Raw genomic sequence first — 16,196 nt, forward strand, 5'->3', positions numbered from 1 at the left:
TAGAAGTTTAATGATATTTGTGAGATCAAAAAAGGAGAGAGGGAATAAATACTATTAACTAATGAAAGAGGATAAATAATTATTGATGCTGCAAAGATTGAAGACAGTAGACAGTAAAGTATTAATATTTGAAAATTTGAAAAATAATCAAATTCCTTGTAAATTTATTTATTTATTTAAAAAAATCTACAGAGTTTATTCAGATTTCATCAGTTTTAAATGCACGCATTTGTGTGGTGGGAGTACGTATGTATGTATTCCTATACAATTCTATCATATTTTTGAATTGTGTGTCCATCACCACAATCAAAATACAGACTTTTTCCATCACCAAAAGTCTCCTTCTTGCTACCCCTACTCCCTTGCCCTCCACATTCCTAGTCCCTGGAAATCACTGGCCGGTTCCCAATTTCTAAATTCCTTGTAAATTTAGATTTTCAAAAGTAATTCAGGAAGAATGTCATTCTGAGCAGTTCTGTAATCACTGTAGAGTAATGTAATCGGTAGTTACAAACCGTATCAAAAAGAAACCAGACCTAGATGGTTTTATAAGTAAGTTCTAAGCAAATACTCAAGGAAAAGAAATTCTCCAGAAAGCAAAGAAAAAGGGAACACTCATAGACTAATTTTAAGAAACCAGTGTAACAGGAGTGCCTGGGTGGCTCAGTCGGTTAAGTGTCTGACTTTGGCTTAGGTCTTGAACTCACGGTTTATGGGTTCGAGCCCTGCTGTCAGGCTGTGTGCTGACAGCTCAGAGCCTGGAGCCTGCTTCAGATTTGGCGTCTTCCTCTCTCTCTGCCCCTCCCCCGCTAGTGCTCTGTCTCTCAAAAAATAAAATAAACGTTAAAGAAAATTAAAAAACAAAACAAAACACTAGTGTAACCTTGATAGCGACCCAGAGAACAGCATTAAAAACAAATATTGCGGTGCAGTTTCATTCATTAGTATGGGTGTAAAATCCTAAACAATATATTAAAACACTGAGTCCAGCATTGAAAAACAAGAGATCGTGGTCAAGATGGGTTTAATTTTTGCAAATATAATTTTTTCTTTTTTAAAATTGAAGTATAATTAATATACAGTGTTATATTAGTTGAACGTGTACAATATGATTCAATAATTCTGTACATTACTCGGTGCTCATCAAGATAGGTTTTTTGTTTTTGTTTTTGCTATTATGGCTGGTTGTGTTGTAATGAGTACTCTGCTGTATAAAATGTTTTCGGATTTTTACTATGTATTTTAGACCCAGATCATATCAATTTATACTTCAGCATGTGAATATGATGCTTCTTTCCCTGTGTTTCCAACGTTTCGTGTTTTAAGGAAGGAAAACTGTTTCTTATGTGGCAGGTTGCAAAGGTTGTTTGGAAAGTTCTGGTGTCCGTTCATTTACCTTCCTGTAGTGTTAATATCTTAACATGGGACATGGGACAGTTATCACAAGCAAGAAATTCACATTTCTTGCTAATTAAAATATATGTAACACTATTAATTAAACTGGAGACTGTTGAGATTTTGCCAGTTTTTCCATTACTGCTCTTTTTCTATTCCAGGGTCCGGTCTTGCATCCCACATTGCATTTAGTTGTTATGTGTCCTTAGTCTTTTCCAGTCTGTGACCATTTCTTAGTTCTCCTTGTTTTTATGGCTTTAACACTTTTGAAAAATCCTGGTTAAGTATTTTGTAGAAGGTTCCTGAATTTGTATTTGGTTTATTTTCATAATGAGAATGAAATTATGTATATTTTTGTGTGAAGCAATGTGTTCTCAGTATATCAGTCCTACCAGAAGGTATATGCTATCAGTTTGTCTTATTACTGATGATGTTCAAGGTATGCATGGAAATTGTTTTTTTTGTTTGTTTGTTTTGTTTTTTGTTTTGGCTTTTGGATATCCAACTGTTGTAGCAACATTTATTGAAAGGATTATCCTTTCTCCCTTAAATTGCCTTTGCACCTTTATAAAAAGATCAGTTCACAATAATATAAGTTGGGTATATTTCTGGATTCATTTGTCCCTTTGATCTGTGTGTCTTTCTTTGGCCAATACCACACATTCTAGTATATAATAAAGACAGTTGATTTTTGTATATTGACCATGCATCTTATGCACTTGCTAGGCTCTCTTGCTAGTTCTCATTAGTTCCAGTATATTTTTTGTAGATTCTTTTGAAGTTTTATGTAGACAAACATGTCATTTGTGAAGAGAGAGTTTGCTCCTTATTCTGGCTTCATTTCACTACTAGGATTTACATGCTGTATAGGAGTGGTCAGAAAGGATATTTTTACAGTGTTTCAGATCTTAAGAGGAAAGCATTCATTCTTTCACTGTTAAGTTTGATGTTAGCTATGAGGGTTTTTTTGGATCCCCTTCATGAGATTAAAGAGATTCTGTTTTTTATTTTTAGTTTGCTGAGAGTTTTTGTCATTAATGGATGTTGCATTTTATTCAGATAATCATTTTTTCTTCACTTTGTTAAAATGGTGAATCAGAGGGGTGCCTGGGTGACTCAGTTGGTTAAGTGTTCAACTGTTTTTGTTTTTTTTTTAATTTATGCATTTATTTTGAGAGAGAGAGAGAGAGAGAGACAGCACGAGTGTGGGAGGGTCAGAGAGAGAGGGAGAGAGAGAGAGAACCCCAAGCAAGCTCCCCACTGTCAGCACGGAGCCTGACATGGGGCTTGAATTCATGAAACTGCGAGATCATGACGTGAGCCGAAAGCAAGAGTCGGACGGACGTTTAACCTCCTGAGCCACCCGGGTGCCCCATGTGTCTGACTCTTGATCTCAGCTCAGGTCTTGATCTCAGGGTTGTGAGTTCAAGCCTTGTGTTGGGCTCCATGCTGGACATGAAGCCTACTAAAAAAAAAAAAAAAAAAAAAAGGAAATTGGTGAACTAAAGTGATTGATTTTTGCATATTGAACCAGTCTGTGTTTCTGGGATAAACGGTACTTGCTTGTGACACATTATCCTTTTTATGTGTTGCTGAATTTGATTTGCTCAGGGTTTTTGTTTGTTTGTTTTGTTTTTTTAGGTTTCTGTGTCTCTGTTCATGGAGGGTATTGGTCTGTAGTTTCCTTGTAATGTCTTAATCTGTTTTTTTGTTGTTGTTGTATTAGAGTAATTCTGGCTTCATATAATTTTTCTTTTCCTTTTTTTAAAAAAATGTTTATTTAGAGAGAGAGAGAGAGAAAGCAAGCAGGGGAGGGGCAGAGGGAGAGAGAGAATCCTAAGCAGGGTGCACACCATCAGTGCAGTGGCCTCATATAGACTCATCTGATAATCTCTCTTCACTGATGCTTTAAACCATTTATATTGAAAGTGACTATTGGTATGGTTTGATTAAAATCTACATCTTGCTGTTATCTATTCTGTTTTTTATTTTTCTACCTGCTGTCATGTTAATTGAGCATTTTAAATGATTTTATGTTAAGAAAAATTTTTTTTAATGTTTTTATTTATTTTTGTGACAGAGAGAGACAGAGCATGAGCAGGGGAGGGGCAGAGAGAGAGGGAGACACAGAATCGGAAGCAGGCTCCAGGCTCTGAGCTGTCAGCACAGAGCCCGATGCGGGGCTCGAACCCACAGACTGTGAGATTATGACCTGAGCTGAAGTCGGACGCTTAACTGACTGAGCCACCCAGGCGCCCCAAATGATTTTATGTTTAATCTTGGCTTATTATTTATGTATTTTAAAAATATTTTAGAGATTTCCCTAAGGGTTACAATGTACATCTTTAATTAATCAGAGTCTACCATCAAGTAATATACCCCTTCATATGTAGTGTAAGGATTTGACAACAGTATATTCCCTATTCCTCTTTACTACCCTTTGCTATTGTTGGCATAGTAAGTTTTACATAAGTCGTAAACGCATAGTACATTGCTATTCTTTTTTACTTACACTGTCAGTTATTTTTAGAGCAGTTAAAGGTTAAAAAGGTAAATATGATTTTCCCCTTTCCCCCCCTTTCCAGTGCTCATTATTTCTTTGTATAGTTTCAGGTTTCTATCTAGTATATGTTTCTTTAGTGTAAACAATTCCCTTTAACATACCTTGTGATGTAGGTTTTCTGACAAGGAAGTCTCTCAGATTTTGTGTGCAAAAGCCTTTATTTTCCATTTCTGAAAGATACTCTGAGTTTAGAATTCTGGTCCATGAGTTTTGTTTCCTTTTTTTTTAAGCATGCTTCTCAGGTGTCATTATAATTTCAGCTGGCTTTTGTTTTCTGATGAGTTGTCAGATGTAATTTTTAATCTTTTGTTCTTAGGTTATGTGTCTTTTTAGGCTGTCTTTTTTTTTTTTTTTTTTTTTTTAATATCCTGGGGATGCCTGGGTGGCTCAATTGGTTAAGCATCACACCCTTGGTTCGGTCCAGGTCATGATCTCTGGGTTCATGAGTTTGAGGTCTGCGAGAGGGCTCTGCAACGATAGGGCAGAGCCTGTTTGGGATTCTCCCTCTCCCTCTCTCTCTCTGCCCCTCCCCTGCTCATGCGTGCGTGCTCTCTCTCTCTCTCTTAAAATAAATAAATAAAATAAATGCATCCTGGTTGTTCTGAGAGCTGCTTGGATCTGTGGTTGTTTTTCACTACCTGTGAAAAATTGTTAGTGGTCATTTTTCTACTATTTCTTCTGCTTTGTTATCTCTGTTTTCCTTACGGGATTCCAAGTATGTGTATTTTGGAGGTATTGTGTTGTCCCACAGCTCTCAGATGCTGTGTCCCTTTTTTTTTTTTTTTCACTTAAAAAAGAAAACTTTGTGTTTTAGGTGGCTTATTTGCATTGGTCTCCAAGTTTTTTTACTCTCTCCTCAGCTGTTACAAGTTACTGCTGAATTGGTCGAAGGCCTGTTTTTCATATTTAGCATTTCTCTTTGGTGGTTGTGTTATAATTTCCATCTCTCTGCTGAATTTACCCATCTGATCTTGCACATCGCCCACCTTTTCTATTAGGGCTTTTAACATATTAATCATAGTTTTTTAAAATTCCCTGTCAAATAGTTTCACCACTTGGGTCAAGAGTTTGGTTCAGCCAATTGCTTTGTCTATGGGGAATGTGTTTTCTTGTTTTTTGTATTCTTTTTTTTTTTTCTGTTTTGTTTTTGTTTAAAGTTGGACTTCTTATGTAGTACTTAAGAGATGAGGTGCATTTTTTTGTGTGTTTGAAAATCAGTACACCTTTCCTTTCTGCTAGGCCTTTACTTTTTGGAGTTTAGGTTAATCTAGTCAGGAGTTGGGCTTGAGTTGAGATTCACTGTTTCTGTGCTTCCCTTCAGTGTACCACAGGTTTAAAATTCCTCAAGGCGATCCTTGTGTGTAGCATGGGGGCTGGTTTGACAGGTTTTTTTCCTTTATATTTTTTAATGTTTATTTTTGAGAAGAGGGAGAGAGAGGGAAGACCTGTGGGGGAGGGGCAGAGAGAGGGAGACAGAATCTAAAGCAGGCTCCGTGCTGTCAGTGCAGAGCCCGATGTGGGGCTTGAACCCACGAACCATGAGATCACGACTTGAGCTGCAGTCGGACGTTCAACCGACTGAGCCACCCAGGCGCCCCGACAGGTGTTTTCTTAATGTCTGATCCATCCTAAGCTGTAGGTGTTTCCACTGTGTTGCCTCTCAGGGAGGGTCAGTCACTGTGATTGTGCAACTCTTCCAGCAATATTCTATCGGTCGTTAATGGATGCCTGTTAACCTGGTGGTGGGTGGTTGGGAGAAAAGGTTGCACATTTCGTATTGTTCTGATTAAATCCTCAGTCTTAGCTAGGCACTTCTCTGCCATCTAACCCTCTCTGCTAGATGTCATGACTTAGAATAAGCTGGAAAACACTGCTATAAATAGCTGAGCTCCTAGGGGGAAACCAACTCTAATTTTGTGATTTTATGGACTATGGCATAGTAGATGACTCAGGTGTTATTACAGAGAGTCCTTTAGAACTTTTGCCTCTCGTTCTCAGGCACCACACCAACCCAGTGGGCACTGAATGGCGGTGGAAGATGGACCAGCCTGAAATGATCTTAAAGGAAGCCATTGAAAACCATCAGAGCATGATTAAGCAGTTTAAAGGTATTTATCTACCTTTTACAAAGGAATGCTAATTAGTGCGAATTAAATTGGCAGCCCAATTGCCTCTTTCACAGGACTTTGATCCCACTGGCAAATTTTCATACGGGGAAGTGAAAACTTTATAGAAATACTGTATACATTTTGGCTTTTTTCGTTTTTACTGACAACTCTTACATCCCATATGATGGAAGAACTAAAAAAACGTAATTCAGAGCTTAGCAATTGCAAATATGATGCACGAGGCCTGTAAGTTTTGCCTGGGAGTGTATTATCACCCACCCTGAACACTTTTGATATTGTTCTGTCTCAGTAAGCACAAAGCAGCCTCAGAATGGATTGAAAAGTTGAGGTCATTGGAAAAATCTTAAATAATATCAGTGATATAGTATTAGTTATATAAATGCCTTATAAAAAAGGAGGGATACTATTAATAAAAACTCCCTCCACCTGATCCATAGTGATGTAAAAATTCTGCCCCCCAGTTTCTGAATTTCCTGCTTCAGTTCTGTTTCATACTTAAAGGTATATGATTTTACTGGAGGTTTCTGGTTCTCAGGCTTTAGTGTACATCGGAATCGTCTAGAAGTCTTGTTAAAACACAAACTCCTGGTTTCCTTTTCCAGAGATTGTTCAGTAGATGTGAGGTGGGGCCCAGGCATGTGCGTTTCTGCAGCTTTCCAGGTGGTGTCAGTGCTGTCGAGCTGGGGACCGCTTCTTGAGGCCCAGTGCTGTGACAGAGGTGGTGGACTCGCAAAGTGTTGGCTTGGTGAGGTGATAGCTGCATATACTGAACTGAAATTTGTTAGGTTCCCTGTTAAATCTACGTGCTTGTCTCCACCTACCACTTACAAGTCCTCCTGTCCTGTCCTTTCCTTTGCTGTGCAGTAATAAAAAATGAATTTTAACCAAGGTGTTGATAAAGACCCTCTTGTGGTGCTAGCTTCATGTGTGGGAGTCTTTCTAAACCCCAGTAATAAGCATTTTGAAGATCAGGCGATTCTTTTCTTTTACGTGAAGAAACTTGTTGTGTCAGGTCACTGCTCCTTGAGATTATATTACAGTACTTCTAATAAGTGCTGTTTTCTTTTTTAGCACACCAAGCAATTCTTCAGTTCTCAGTAGACACTGACTGGGTGTCCTATAAATTTAATTTGGTTCTAACACTGTCTGGAGGTCGCATCAGGCCCTACAGGGTCAGGGTTCGGTCCTGTAAGACTGCCCCACATCAGACCCCAATCTCAAGTCCTGGTTGTTACCTGTGCTTCTGACTGGCAGTAAATTGGAGGTTCCCACTCCCTGTTCTTTGGATTTGATTAATTTATTGGGGTGGCTCACAGAACTCAGAAACATTCACTTCCATTTACCAGTTTATTGTAAAGGGTATTTTAGAGGATTCAGACGGACAGCTAGAGGAAGAGGTGACATAAGGCAAAGTCCGCAAACCTCCTAAGCACTGGAGCTTCTGTCCGAGTAGAACTGGAGCGCATCATCGCCCTGGCACTTGGATGCACTCACTAACCTGGAAGCTCATCAGCTCTTGTTGTTCACGAGTTTTTCTAGAGCTTCATACCCTGCCCCCTTTCCCCTCCCAAGAGGTCTGTGGTGTGGTTGAAAATTCCAGCCCTCTAATCACTTGGGCTCTCCGGTGACCAGCCCTGTCCTGAGGCTATTTAAGGGCCCTAAGTCACCTCATTAGTGTAAACTCGGGTGTGCTCAAAGGGGCTCCTGATGAAACACAAGAGCCGCTACTTTCCGTCAGGAAATCCCAAGGGTTTTAGGAGTTTTCTGCCAGGAACCAGGGCCAAAGACCAAATGTATTGCTTATTATACATCAGTACTTATTACTGTTCTTATTTTCGTATGAGAAATTGAGAAAAGTAATGCAAATCATGATTAAGATCAATAGTAATTTATTAAGGATAAACAGTCAATGTTTATGCCTTTATTTTATTTTTTATGAATTTTCTATGCAGAGTGGACCCATGTGTGTTTGCGGGTGTCGGTGTATGTACTGACTTATTTTTGTACATCTGCAAAGATGCTCATAAATACTTAAATTTGCATCTTGGCTTTAGTCTCAAGCACTTTTTATTTATTTTTTTTAACAAATTACTTTCCCTTGTTTGGATAAAGCAATGTCTTTTATCAGTGTTTAGGAAAATTAAATGAAGCTGGTGAAGAACTAAGTCTTCACATCTGGTATCGGACCAATAACAGTCGTTGATTTAATGAATATTGATTATTGATCTCCAAACCATATGCCTTCTTAAAAAATTTCAAGGTGAAGTCTTGTTTTCTTTTGGATCATGTATTAGTCAGAGTTCTCCAGAGAAACAGTCACCAGGATCGTGTGTGTGTGTGTGTGTGTGTGTGTGTGTGTGTGTGTGTGTGTGTATGGTTGTGTGTGCAGCGATTGAGAATGAGAGATTGATTTGGGGAACAGGCTCACCTGATTGTGTAGATTTGGGGTAAACCAGCAGGCTGGAGACTCGGGGAAAATTGCGGTTCAAATTCAAAGGCAGTCTGCTGGCAGAATCCTTTCTTGCTTGGGCAGAGTCAGTTTCTGTTCTATTAAAGCCTTCAACTGACTGGATGAGGATCATCCACCTTCTAGAGGGCAATCTGCTCTTATACAAAGTCCACTGATTTCAATGTTAATCTCATCCAAAAGACAGCTTCACAGAAACATCCAGAATAATATTTGACCAAATATCTGGGCACTGTGGTTCAGCCAAGTTGACAGATAAAATTAATCATCACAGATCATAACATCAGAAGCTGACACATGCCAGTAATTTATCTTTCGATTCTAGTAAGTTTTATTTTAGTGCCTAAAGAGCCAATTGTACCTTTCAGTAATGGGACGATGACCGTGAGGACGTGTTTCCCAGACATCTGGCAATCTCCCTGAGTGAGCTGTGTCCCAGGCAGTTTGTGTGGGGAGGAAGCAGCCCTAAGGACGAGGCATTCATTCTTTCATTCTGAGATGTCCTTGATGCAGGATGACAATTTGAGTTTTGATAGTAATTTTTCTGACAGGAACATTTTTGCAAATTCACTTTAAATGGAAATAAGTAATGAATAAATCATAAGGCTGACTTTATTCATGTTAATAACATGTTAGGTGAACTCAGAGAGCACATGTTCTTTATTGTCTGCCTTGCTGGTCGGAAGGGCTCGTCCTGTGTAGGCCGGTGTATCTGATCAGTTACCTTGTACTTACCTGCATATCCTGTAATCAGTAGGCATCTCAAATTGGCTTGTCTTCACGTTCCCATGGGGGTAAGAAACAAGAGTTTTAAAAAATGTATATTATCTTGTAGGGGGAAGATAGAGAATGGATTGCAGAGAGAGAATAGACCGTATCTGTGGACCAGTGAGTCCTGAATAGGGGTTTCAATGCCTACGGGGGAAGGGATGGTACCTATGTTACCACGACAGCAGAACAGCTATTCACATAATCAAAAATAAATTTTCTACAAAGGTTTTCAGATTGGAGCTGGTTGACGTTTGTGCGCTGACACCGTTCAGGGCGCCAAAGCAGTTTTTCTTTAAAGTAGTAGTAGCAGTAGAAAATGGATTTATATTTGAAGGTGGGGTGGGTGTAGAAAGGCTGACACATGAGCATAAAGGAGGTCTCATTTGTTAAATTTTATGTTGTCACAAAGAGCGAGAGCTCTCTTCATCACCAGTTTTAGGATTGTGGTAACTCTTTGTTGATGCTTTTTATTTCATTCCAAGCTTAACTAAGACATTGGCTTCTCTGAAAATCTGTCTTACTGCTATAATAATGAAAAAAATTTTTTTTGAAGTTTATTTTTATTTTTGAGAGAGAGCATGCACAGGGTAGGGGCAGAGAGAGAGAGAGGGAGAGAATCCTAAGCAGGCTCAGCACTGTCAGTGCAGAGCCCGATGTGGAGCTCAAACTCGTGAACCGTCAGATCATGACCTGAGCCGAAAGCAAGAGTCGTTCATCGAACCAACTGAGCCACTCAGGTGGCCCTTATTGCTACAATAATTACCATACACCTGGCTCTGATACTATAGTATTATAAAAGGGGGTGGGGGGAAAGCCCTAAACGTTAAAGGATCAAATACATACTTTGTGAGAATCCAGAGCTCTTCTAGAAAACGGCTGGTGGTCTGTAGCCCTCGACAGACAAACATGTTAATTGTATTCTTTTAAAAAAAATCACATAACTTGGGCAAAATAATGGAATTTTAGTGTTTCAGAATATTGGGTGTGTTTTCTCTTTTCTTGGCTCTCAGCAGCAAGTAATCTAAACCATTCAAATTCGCGGTTGTTTATTTTATTGTAGACATTCATCAGGCAGTGAGATTTTAATTTATAACTTCACTCAGTGGTTATAGTCTAAAGTTTTCTTTTTTTATGAAGCCGAATTCCTCCTGCAGTGAGTGAAATCTCTGTGTTCTAGTTTTCATTCATCCCTAGGGGAGAGGGTGTAAATAAAACCGGTCCCCTTCCTTTCTGAATAGTGAGCCTCAGAGAAAGGATGGTGAGGTTCACACAAGTCCCACTACCGCTTCTGAACCCCGTACCCGGGTGCGGTCGTGACGTGGGCCCTGAGTTTGGACTCTACAGATGCAGATACATAACTCTAGATTTCATCTTAGCCCCTGGTGGAGTCTGTTGTCTCTCTTCCCCAAATCTGCACTCCTCAGTAGGGATTGGTCTGGAGAGATGGCTTACCCCGCGTGATGTAATTACTCACTTTCCGAGGCCCTTCAGGAAAGTTCCCCTTTCTTTTCTTCCAAACCCAGATTAGAGTTTCCCTGTTGGAGTGCCGGTGCTATTACCCTGTGCCCCCTTGTGGCTTGCAAAGAGCAAAACAAAATAAGAAACCAAAGGAATTAGGGTATTAGCGGTTTCCTTAGTTGGAATTTGGGTTACATTTTACTATAGGAAAAAATTTTGTATTTAATTAGGTAACATTGAAATAGATTTATTAGTACTGTAGTTTTAAGTATATTGCAGATTAATTTGGTGTTTGGGGAGTTTGAATGGTAACTTAATCTTCATTTTAATAATGCTGTATCTGTGGGAATACACATTTCAGGCTTAAACAGAAATGCTTTAGGAACATTTAAAGACAATTTTCAAAGAATTAAAGCCATTCTTAGTTGGTTATATCCTGCATATCCTGACTGCATCCTGTATTTAGATAAGGTTTACTCTTAACTCATTAATCATTTCCCTTATTCTGGCTTGGAATCCTTTGTTTTTTAGTATGCGTTTCTAGCCCATGGTGAATACCTGCCTTCTCCCATGGGTCTGGTTCAGTCATTTTATGATTTTATTTTTGTGGAGGATGAGACTTGCTGTGTGGTTGCTTATTCCCTCGGGGTGTCAAGCTTTAGCTGAGTGGCCAGCCTTGAACAGATTTTGAAGATATTCTGAGTTTTTAAATGCTTCCCTTTTGTGCTTCTGTTCTCAGTTCCGAGGGCAATCATTGTCTTTTCAGTTTTTTAATTGAATCATTAAAATATCTTTCTTTTCATGACCTTCATTAGCTTTCCCTTTATACACATGCAAAATTAAGTTTATATTGATTACAAGTGGGTCAGAATTTCAGTGCAGCTCAGCATCTTTTCAGAATGCTGCCTGTCCCCCTCTAAATACTACCGTGGCAGGAGAAATAGTTCCCGGAGAGTGGGGTGGAGGTTTTCTTAGCTCAGTTTCCCAACAGTTCAGCAGTTGGGTGAGTGCACACTCTTTGTCAGGAACGTCCTCAGTCCTGAAGGTGCAAAGATGGAAAAGACATTATTTGTTCCCAGATATTTTTCATCTGTAGTTTAAAACTGAAGTAATGCCAAAGAAATAAAGGGTCTCCAACTGATGGTTTTCACAAATGAGGTATGTTAAAGTACACATCCAGAAGAAACGTGGGGGCGGTGAGGAACAGCATCACCTGCTAATTGTTTTCTCAAGGTTGTTTATCAGAAACCTCGCAGTGGAAGTGACAACAGCAAAGTTATCTATGACCTCCAAGCGGGGCGGGGTTGGGGGGGTTTCTTAGGAAGATCTTGGCCAGGAGCTATATTGTTACGAGAAGAAAGAAGAGAATGTTTTCTGATTGACCCACACTTTAAAATAGGCATAAATACTCTGTGCTGAGCAATGTATCATGTTTCTTTTTGTGTTACTTGGTTTTATTGCTATGACATGAGGATAACACTTCTGGCATCTTAAGTTTCTGCTTTGGCATCTTTGCGTGAGAGAAGGTATGCTTTGTAGTTAATCTGATGGCTGTAGTGATGGTCCGGGATCAGGAAGCTGTTCAGGATAAGAGAAATGTCAGAAACTTGCTAACGGGGGTGGGGGTGGGGGTGAGGAATCAGAACGACAAAGCACATTGTAGTAGTGAAGGGGCTAAGGTTAAGGGAAACAAGAGAATAGTGTGTATGTGTGTGTGTGGGGTGGGGGGAAGGAGACCCCGTGGGAAGTTATCTGTATAGAAGTGTTACTGAAATGTAGCATCTGCTGTTCCCTGGACTATTTTCCTGCTCCAAAGCTTCTTTCCATTAGAAATTTAGAGGATGTCTTCTTTTCTGACCTATTTCCTTGAGGACAGTGAAGGCAGGCGGGAAATTGTGTCCCTAAGGGCCTTGTTTCAGGAAAGATCACTATAATAGCCTCTGGCAGTGAGCACGAAATAGAAATGTGCTTTTATGAAGGAGAGAACCACGATTTTATGTCTTCTTCTCAATGCCTTACTTTTGAGAAAATTAGGATAAGTTTTAAATCCCGGAATCATTACTCTTAGAAGATTTATCCACAGGGCTTTTTTTCTGTCTTAGTTTTTGTTGTTGTCATTGTGTAAATGGGCAAGTTGATGTTTTTAGTTCAGGCTCTCAGAGAAGATGACAGCTGGTTCCTTTGCTTTTACATCTTCCTCCTTCCCCAGCTGCTCCTTGGTCGTGTCCTCTGCCGACCCCTCTTGCTTTCTCTAGATACGCAAGTGTCCTAGCACTCAGTTCTCTTCTCTGTCTACACTCACTGCCCTGGCAGTCTTGTTCAGGCCAGGAATGGAAATACCATATGTTTACCAAAATGTTTGTTTCTACCCAGTTCGTCCAAAATCCAAACTTGAATGTTGGACACTCATTCACACATGTAACATAAATTTCAAACCTTACCAGTCTGAAATTGAACACAGGTTATTCCCTCCCTGCAATACCTGTTACCCCCAAGGCTTTTTGTTTGTCTCCTTTGGTGGCGCTCTGTCACTCTGGCCAAAAGCTTTGTAGAAATCATTGACACCTCTCTTTGTCTCATATCCTGCATCCAATCCATTAGAAAGTCCTATTGATTAGATCTTCAAGATCTCTTCCCACAGCCTCCACTGTCACCACAGCCTTGGAAGCCACCATCTTAGATCATACAATAGCCTCTGGCCAGATGAGCCTGTCTCTTTGCCCCTTTGTTCTCAGCATAGCACCCAGGGGGTTCTGTTTAGAGGGAGATTGAGGTTATGCCACTTTTCTCAAAACCCTGCAGTGACTACCCATGTTTCTCAGATTCCCTGGACATGTCAGCATGCTCCCACCATGGGGCCTTTGCTCTGCTGTCTGCTGCCTGGAGTGCCCTTTCCCTCTTTCTTCTCTGGGCCCCCTCCCTCATCTCCTTCAAGTCAGATCTCACCTTTTCAGTGAGCTTCTTCTCACCGCCCTTTGTACGAGACGGGCTACCTCTTTGGATCCCCAGTTTTCTTTACCCGGCTGTACCTTTTCTGTTCCATATGCTTATCACCTTCTAATGTACTAAAGATACGCATGTCCTATGTGGTAGCCCTTAGCCACATGTGGCCCTTTACATTTTAATTAGTGAAAATTAAATAAAATAAAAAATTTAGTGACACCACACTACATTTTAAATGCTCAAGAGACATGTGGCTGGTGGCTGCTGTATTGGATTGAATAGACAGAACGTTTCCATCATCTCAGAACCTTTTCTTGGACCACAGTGGTATAGAATTCACAGATTTATTATGTTTAATGTTTATTCTGTGTCTCTCCCAAGAATATAAGCTTCACAAAGGCAGAGGGTTTTCTCCAAATAGAGAAATTATTTATAAAACAATTTACTATAGAAAACTTGCCTCGAACACTATTTGGCACATAGTAGGTGATCAATAAATATATGTTGAATTGAGTGGAATTACCATTTTAATTAAGATACCTGAAAGATTGAATTTCTGTTGCAATTCAAAAAATAAATAATTATTATTGTAATAAAAATATTTGCAGCTAACATTTTTTTGAATGCTTCTGTGCTGGGCCTGGTACTGCACTAGGTATTTCAGTGAATTCTTACAAAAGCTCTGTGTGTGTGTGTGTGTGTGTGTGTGTGTGTGTGCAAAATCCCCACGTGTAGATCAGGGAATGGGAATAAAGAGGTTGAGTGGCTTGACCAAGGACACAAAGCAGCTTACTGGTAGAACCAGAATTTAGACCTGCTTCACGTGACATCCAGCAGTTAGGGCCTAGCCAGTGCTCAGTTATTCTGAGTTTCAGGTTAGTTTTGCAGTTCAGGTTAAATCTGCCCTTCTACTCTTCTGCTCATGAGAGGATTAAAATTAATGATATTTTTTATGAAAAGGAAATTGTATGCTTAATGCGGAGTTGTTTTGGCAACGTGGAGTTGAGTCAAGGATCAGGTTTTTTTTTTTTTTAATTAATTAATTAATTTTTTTAATGTTTATTTATTTTTGAGACAGAGAGAGACTGAGCATGAACAGGGGAGGGGCAGAGAGAGAGGGAGACACAGAATCCGAAACAGGCTCCAGGCTCCAAGCTGCCAGCACAGAGCCCAACGTGGGGCTCGAACTCACGGACCGTGAGATCATGACCCGAGCCGAAGTCGGACGCTTAACCGACCAAGCCATCCAGGCGCCCCAAGGATCAGGTTTTATTTAAAACCTTGATTCACTTGAGTTAAGATCTTCGATTCAGTCACGTAAAAAACTATTCATTTAAAAATACTGATGTGAAATGTGAAGTACATTCTCAGAATTGCAGTGAGAGAGTGATCAAAGAAGATCTCACCTGCCACATTTATATTGTTCTGATTTTAGCCTGTATCACGTTAGTTTGATCTCTCAGTATTTAGTTGCAGTTGCTTATTTCCACATAGATTGTGTGTGTGTGTGTGTGTGTGTGTGTGTGTGTGTGTGTCCCAAGCAGGCTCTGCACTGTCAGTGCAGAGCCTGATGCGGGGCTCGAACTCATGAATCCTGAGATCCTGCTGAGCCAAAATCAAGAGTTCAATGCTTAACCGACTGAGCCACCCAGGCACCCCTCATTTCCCTTTTTATATTCTTTCCAAGTCTTCCAGATTCTTAGATTGAGGGACTGTCAGGAGTGCCTTCTGCATTAGAAGTAAGAACAGTTTTTCCTCAACCCATGCTGTGCACTGGAATCAAATGGGGAGTGTTTAAAAAATGCTGGAGTCCCATCCTTCCCAAAGGTTTCGATTTAATTGGTTTGGGATACTACCTGGACATCGAGATTTTTAAAAGTACTCTGGGTAGTTCCAATGTCCAGTGAGGGTTGAAGACTGTCCCCAAACTTTTGTTTGGACATTGGAATCACCCGGGGAGCCTCAGAAGCTGCTGATGCCCGTGCTTCTCCCCCAGGGACTGTGATTTAGTTGGTCTGTGCTGGGGCCTGGGGTTTGGAAGTGTTAAGGTTTCCCAGGTGATTCCAATGTGCAAACACATTTGGGGAGCTCTGGTTTATGCAGTGATGTTCGACCTTGGCTGCACATGAGGATCACTTGAGGAAGTTTAAATCTCCTGTTATCCTGGCTTATACCCATCCCAATTAAATAGAATCTTTGGTGGTGGACCTAGTTTTTGACATTCCCGGTGATTCTAACATGTAGCCAAAGGTAAGAGCTTCAGGTTTATTTTTCTCTCCTATATACTTTTGGACCAACTCCATTTAGTTTCACAATGCAGAATACTTGAGGAACGAAGGGGGAAATGACTGGTTTAGAAGAGGCTTTTCCTTATACTGAGTTCATTCCCTTCACCCCCCATATTTTTGTGGTAAAATATACATAACACAAAATTTACCATTGCTGCCATTTTTTAAAATAATTTTTTAAA

General features: G+C 40.0%; 1 protein-coding gene across 2 annotated transcripts in view; it reads left to right on the forward strand.

The window, feature by feature from the left end:
* The window catches only part of LOC109250645 (S-adenosyl-L-methionine-dependent tRNA 4-demethylwyosine synthase TYW1), a 214,866-nt gene that overhangs the window by 93,654 nt on the left and 105,016 nt on the right, over window positions 1–16,196 (forward strand). For both annotated transcript variants that reach the window (XM_019421733.2, XM_019421734.2), the window contains exon 11: window positions 5,957–6,066. In XM_019421733.2, coding sequence (XP_019277278.1) covers window positions 5,957–6,066 — 110 coding nt within the window. The remainder of the gene's footprint in view (window positions 1–5,956; window positions 6,067–16,196) is intronic.

The sequence above is a fragment of the Panthera pardus genome, unplaced genomic scaffold (assembly GCF_024362965.1).
Source record: "Panthera pardus isolate Hobbes unplaced genomic scaffold, ASM2436296v1 HiC_scaffold_4, whole genome shotgun sequence".
Lineage (NCBI taxonomy): Eukaryota > Metazoa > Chordata > Mammalia > Carnivora > Felidae > Panthera > Panthera pardus.